Source organism: Solanum pennellii, chromosome 12 (genome assembly GCF_001406875.1).
Source record: "Solanum pennellii chromosome 12, SPENNV200".
Classification (NCBI taxonomy): Eukaryota; Viridiplantae; Streptophyta; class Magnoliopsida; order Solanales; family Solanaceae; genus Solanum; species Solanum pennellii.
In genome coordinates this window covers 2,821,268-2,828,111 of record NC_028648.1, presented here as the reverse complement: position 1 = coordinate 2,828,111, position 6,844 = coordinate 2,821,268, and the positions used below count along the sequence as shown (strand labels likewise).

Sequence of the window (6,844 nt, the reverse complement as noted above, 5' to 3'; positions counted from 1 at the left end):
TTTTGCTAAAAACAAAACTAACTCCATTATAGTGCAACTTGCTCTATAACAACTTCCATAATTAATGAATCAATCAACATTATTATGATAACACCTTAATTATTAATTGTTGGGAATTTAGCACTCCCCTTTACCCTACTTAGAAGGAAAAAAAATAAAGAAATAAAGGTATTGAATTGAGTTTTTAATATATCTACACATGAGATATGTTGAATTTGGTTCCATTTTTAATCAAATGAAAAACTCTTTAGATTCTTTTTGTCCCTTCTTTTGACATTTATGTCACAAAAGATTAAAGGGATAATTATATAACTAAGCTAATTTTTACTATTTAATTATGCTATATAATTATAGTTCAAGTTAATTGTATAAAAGGGTTATTGTTTAGAAAATGATTATAATGGTCTCACTTTTTTATTTGTATTGGACGTATGAATACCAACTACCATTTTATAAAAACTTGCACTCAATTTCTTTCTTCCACTTTTTTTTAATTGTCTCATTAATTCTCTTAACCGTCATAAACCCCTCAATCCTCACAAATCTCTCAACCAAATTAAATTTAAATTTTAGAAATCTTATACTAATTCTCGTTCAATTTAATTCTAGGTAAAAAAAAGTTATTTTATACATTCATCGATTTTATTATTTCTATTTGTACAATTTTTTGTTCTACTCAACTTTTTCACAGTTCTTCAATCAAAAATTGTAATCGATTGGAATAGTAATCCCTACCAGTGTACTTATGGAGGAACAATCTCCATCAAAGAGAGTCATTAGAGGTATACATTTGCATGCAATTGAATATATACAGAAGCCATCTTTTTCGTTGGATTTTATTCAGATTTTGAAGCAATTGCAGATTTCGTTGCCAAATCTAAAAAAAGAAAATTACAAAAAAGATATTCTAATAAAATAGACTAAAAAACGAGTGGAGAATATGATTATGTTGCAATGGACAAGGAGGAAGCAGAAGATTTTGAGGTATTATAAGTTATTGAAAATTAGTCAACTGTACATATTTGTTGATTTAAAATACATAAGAATTGTATTAAATTTATATCATATATAGTTCACACCATAACTTATACAAATTGCTATAACTAATAAAAAATTACTCAGTTATATATATTTGTTGACTTAAACTATAAAATGAATTGTACAAAATTTGTACAATGTATAATACACACCTTAACATAAACAAACTGAGATATCGCAAATAACTAAATATACACATTTGTGGACTTAAAATACATAACGACTTGTATAAAATTTGAATAATGTAAGATTCACGTATTAACATATACAAACTGTTATAACTAATTGCAAATTTCTCAATTATACAAATTTATTCACTTAAAATAGATAATGAATTGTATTAAATTTATATAAGTTATAAAGAATTTCTCAAAGATACAAATTTATATAGTAAGTTATAAATGTGTTCATTTGTATAAACAAATTTGTATAAACGTTTTCATTTATACAAATTTATTGACTCAAATTTCATAGTGATTTGTATAAAATTTGTACAATACATAATTTTTTTGTATAAACATAACAAATTGTATAAGTTTGAGTATAATGTATAATACATGCCTTAGCATATATATACAAACTGATATAACTAGACACAAATTACTCAATAATACACATTTATTCACTTAAAATACATAACGAATTGTATAAAATTTATATAAGTTATAAAGAAATTCTCAAATATACAAATTTATATAAGTTATAAACGTGCTTATTTGTATAAACAAATTTGTATATAAAAATGTTCTCATTTATACAAATTTATTGACTTAAATTTCATAACGATTTGTATAAGATTTGTAGAATACATAAGTTTTTGTATAAACATAAAGAATTTTATAAAATTTGAATAATGTATAATACACGCCTTAACATATACAAACTGCTATAACTAGTCGCGAATTACTCAATAATGCACATTTTTTTGACTTAAAATACATAACGAATTGTATAAAATTTGTATAAGTTATAAAGAATTTCTCAAATATACAAATTTATATTAGTTATAAACGTGCTCATTTGTGTAGACAAATATGTATAAACGTTCTTATTTATACACATAGGTTGACTTAAATTTCATAATGACTTGTATAAAAATGTGTAGAATACATAGAGTTCAAACTGTATACATGTACGATCTATTTGTCATCGCTATTTATTGATTTACTATTCGATCTTTAAAAAACTTATTATTTGTTTTGGTAATTAATTTGATGAAATAGATCGTTTTTAATCATCAAAATTACCAACGACATGTTTAGTGTATTACTAGTTTGTTTTTTTTTTTTTTTTTGTGTAATTTGGATTATGTTTTACTGAACATGATGATGGTAAGCGTATTGATTATATTTTGGTACATTAATAATGGTTTAAACACCATATTTACGATAAAAATTATTTTTAAAATATTAAATTGTCTATTATGAGTCATTTAATTGATGGTATAATATAGGTTATTGTTGATATTCACCAATTCCGAGTTTTGATTTTTTTGTTATTAATTCTTTGATTTTTTGTAGGGTTTTGAGATGCGGAATAGAAAGAATATTTAGTAATTATCTATTTTGATAATTTATTTGGTAAGATTAATTATTTTTAATTATCAAAATGATGGATTGCATGTTTGGTGTATTGTTGATTTTTTTTGGTGTCATTCAAAGTTGGTTTAATTGTTGTACGTGATGATGGTGAACATATTGATTATATTTTGATACATAATGATGGTATAAACAACATATTTATGTTAAAAATTATCTTGTTAAGAAATTAAAAAGCATGTTTTAAAACATAATATATGATTTTAATATATTGAACTTACTGTTTTCTTTGACGAATTCCTAATGTTTTGATATGAAACAGGTAGATAGGTTGACTACGATATTAAAGTTGTGATATGCAAACACCAAATGTGAAGGTTGAACTACCAAAATTGCTTCCCAATTAGGTGTGGACGCTACAATCTTTTATTTAGAACTGAAATATGTCATGAGTGGTATATCTCCACCAATAAAGATTCATAACGATATGAGTGTCCAAACTTATTTAGATAAAAAAGAATCTAATTTTGAAATTTTAGTTAATTTGGAGAATGTTGATTTCACTTTTTTACTAATATTGGTGAATGTTGAATTACTAATTTGTAATATTGGTGATTTGGTGTATAAAATGTTAAGACATTGGTGTTTGTGAGTTTGAACATCACATTTTTGTTTTCTTGATTAAAACACAATTTATATTTTTTTGAAATATTTAATGATAGTATAAACTAAGCATTATATATACCAAATTAATATAAGAACATTTTTTTTGTATAGTGTGATATATAAGGATATATATATGTGTGTGTGAGTGTGGAATATATGGAGAAAAAACTTATGTCAAAACTAGATTGAGTAACAAAAATAAATGCTATGGAGAGAATACATAAATATTTTTCTCTATATACATAGATCAAGATATAAGATTAAAAGAAGAAGAAAACGTGTAGTCATTAAAGGAAGTTAAAAAATAAGAAAAAAAGTAACATCATATTTATCCATCCCCACAAATTATGCACATAATTCAAAAAAAAATAGGGGAAAAGTTAATATTGGAAAAATGTACAAGTACCCCCTCAATTTATGTCCGAAATCTCAGAGACACACTTATACTATAATAAGATACTATTACTCCCTGAACTTATTTTATAAGTAATTTTCTATCTCTTTCTTCCTACGTGGCACTAACTTGGAAAAAAAAATCAATCAGCATTCGACCCACAAGATAGTACCACGTAGGCCAAAAGGGGATAGAAATTATTAATAAAGTAAGTTCGGAGGTAATAGGACCTTAGTATAGTATAAGTGTGTCTCTGAGATTTTGGGCATAGGTTGAGGGGTACTTATGCGTTATCCGGTTAACATTAAATTAATAATATTAATAAAACACGAAAATCCAGTCTTTGTCAGATTGGTAATTAAAAAGTTTAAGTTTATATTTTTTTTAAAAAGTATGTGCATATTCTGTTAATAAAAGTCTTATATTCTTGTAATTTTTGCTTCAACTTAGACTACAATATATATACCTATATAATCAACAATATTACACATAATGTTGATCAATTGAAAATGCCACTTAAATACGATTGAAAAGATTTGAATCGATTTATTTTAGGACAGAGCAGGGCAGGGCAAGGATTTAACGAGAGAAGATAGGGCACTACTTAAATGGGGCAGGATAAAATGGGGCGGGTCAAAAATAATATTTTAAGAACTTTAAAAGGGTAGAGCAACGATTAATTTTTTTGAGCCAAACGGTCTATTATTTCAGCTTAGCTTTGACTGATCCCAAAAACAAAATAAAATAATGCATATTAGCATAATAACTAATTACTGACTTTTAATTTTTTTTCTCCTCTTTCATTTTCATATTTTATTGAATATATTTGGACTTTAAAAATAATTAAGATATAGATATACAATAATGATTGATAATGACTTATTGTTAAATTAATTAAGTTACGTACTTTACTGAAGTTTTGTTTCTATTTTTTGCAGAAGAAATGCAATCAACAAATATATAGAACAAAATATATTGAATTTTATAATTTAAGATAAAAATGCAAACTTCGAAAGTTTATTTTTTCTTTTTGGTTGATTTTCTGAAGATGAAATCTTTTTGGGTGTTTTTGTGTAAGCAGAGGAAAGTTTATTTTGGTCAATTTGAAAGAAAAAGGTATAAATTACCCCCTAAACTTGTCCCGAAATGTCGGTTACACGTTCAAATTATTTTGACGATCTATTAAACATCTTAACTACTTAAAACTGAATTTACACAGATCTCGAAATCAACATATAAACAAATTAAAAAATGACTACATAAACAGCCTCCAGAAGAAAACAAGTCGAAACAACGAATACCTCACCAGAAAACAACGAATAACAGCTCAATGAGTTCCAGCGTGAATAGTGAGAAATTAGGTTATTTATGTTTAGTTGGCTGGTGTTAGAAAAGTGAAAGGGTTCGGGAAATTAGGTTATTTATGTTTAGTTGGCTGAGTTAGAAAAGTGAAAGGGGTTTGAGCTGGACTAAGGATGACAATTTCAATTCATATTAATAAATTATATTCGAGTTAACATCATGAAATAAATTTATTTTAAGAAATATATTTTGAGGTATGATTCATGATAGCACGAGTGAGATGCTATATATTAAAATAAACATGGAGAAAATTATTTTAGAATGAAATGGAAGTGATATATGATATATACAACCTAGTTATCCCATTGAACTACACACAAAATAAATATACTAAATATTTGACATTTTATCTCTAATAATAAACTCGATTGTATTCATAAATGAAATAGTCTGTATTCATACAAATTATAATTTAAAAATATTATCATAAATATCGATGAAACAATATTACATAATGTTAATATTACTAATTATTAATCAAATCAACAAATATAATTATCTTTATAATATTTATTAATTTTTTTTTAAAGTAAAAGTATAAATATCTAAATAGAAATATTAACCTAATTGTTTTGGGTTTGGACTCTCTTTAATTTTAAATTTTAATATTATATTACAATTTTTAAATTAATTTTTATTGGCCCACGAACCGGCTCTACCGATAATTCTCAAACCCCATAAATAAGTAGACTTGTTCAGGCCGGGCTAAAAAAACTTTTTTTTATATGGGCTGCAAAAATCTTAATCCACCCCTATGAATCCCGAGTTAGAACAAGCCGGCCAAATGGGTCTAGCCCATATTAACGGCTCTAATATATATTTTATTTTTATTTTTCATCAGATATGAAAGAAAGATAAAAATATTATTAAAGGGATAAGTATTGATAAATGGATAGTTAAATATAAGTACAAGCAAAGATCTTTGTATATTTTACACCAGGTGAAAAGAAATTAAAATAAAATAAAATAAAATAAGTAAACCTAATTAATACCAACCATCACTAATTATTATACCATAACAGAGAGTTCAATCCTGATCAATTTGCCACAAAGATCTTTGCTGCATTAAAAAAAATAATAATAAAAAATTTATATTTTAAACTGGTACAGAAGAATTAAATTACACTAGGGCGTGTTTGGTACGAAGAAAAATAATTTTTTTTGAAAAAAAATATAGTCATTTAATCATTTTGACAAAAAAGAATGTGATATTTTTTTTAATAAAAAGTTTAAAAATAGATATTGCTTGGATATACATTTAATTTGAAAAAAATAAAAAATTTCTGAATTAAAAAAAGCTTTCACTTGAAAATTCGAAATCACTTTTTCAAACTTAAAATTTTATCTTAAAATCTCTTATTTTCTTTCAAAAAGTCAGTCAAATATATAATTACATGATATTTCGAAAATCATTTTTGAGGAAAAGGAAAATAATCATGTCCACAAATACTAAAAATTTGAAAATATTTTTTATTGAAAGGAAAAAATATGAATTTTTGTTTATCTTTTCTCTGAAAGTCTATTTGAAATAGTTTTAAAATTTTAAAATGTGTGGAATAATAAAATGGAAAAGAAATCAAAAAATATTTTTCTTGGTACTAAAAATATCATAAAATCCAATCAAAGTTAGAGAATAATACCTTAGCTTAGTATATATTGAAATCATATATAATCAAGCCATAATCCCTGCATCTGATAAAACCAAATTAAACGATCAACAAATGTTATTTTAAAAAGATTTGATCGTATTTTTTGAATAATCTCAACAACATAAATTAAGGAGAGATTCGATATTTGCAATAAATTAATATATATATATATATATATATATATATATATATATATA

At 24.5% G+C, this 6,844-nt stretch overlaps 1 protein-coding gene across 3 annotated transcripts in view; it reads right to left on the bottom strand.

The window, feature by feature from the left end:
• Window positions 1-5,859: 5,859 nt before the first annotated feature.
• LOC107006819 overlaps window positions 5,860-6,844 on the bottom strand; it is a 3,096-nt gene continuing 2,111 nt past the window's right edge. For 2 of the 3 annotated variants that reach the window (XM_015205338.2, XM_027913447.1), the window contains exons 3-4: window positions 6,639-6,690; window positions 5,860-6,058 (exon numbers count right to left, since the gene is read on the bottom strand). In XM_015205338.2, the coding sequence (XP_015060824.1) occupies window positions 6,671-6,690 (20 nt within the window). In that variant the 3' untranslated portion in view covers window positions 5,860-6,058; window positions 6,639-6,670. The remainder of the gene's footprint in view (window positions 6,059-6,638; window positions 6,691-6,844) is intronic. The other variant, XM_015205339.2, reaches the window with a different exon arrangement.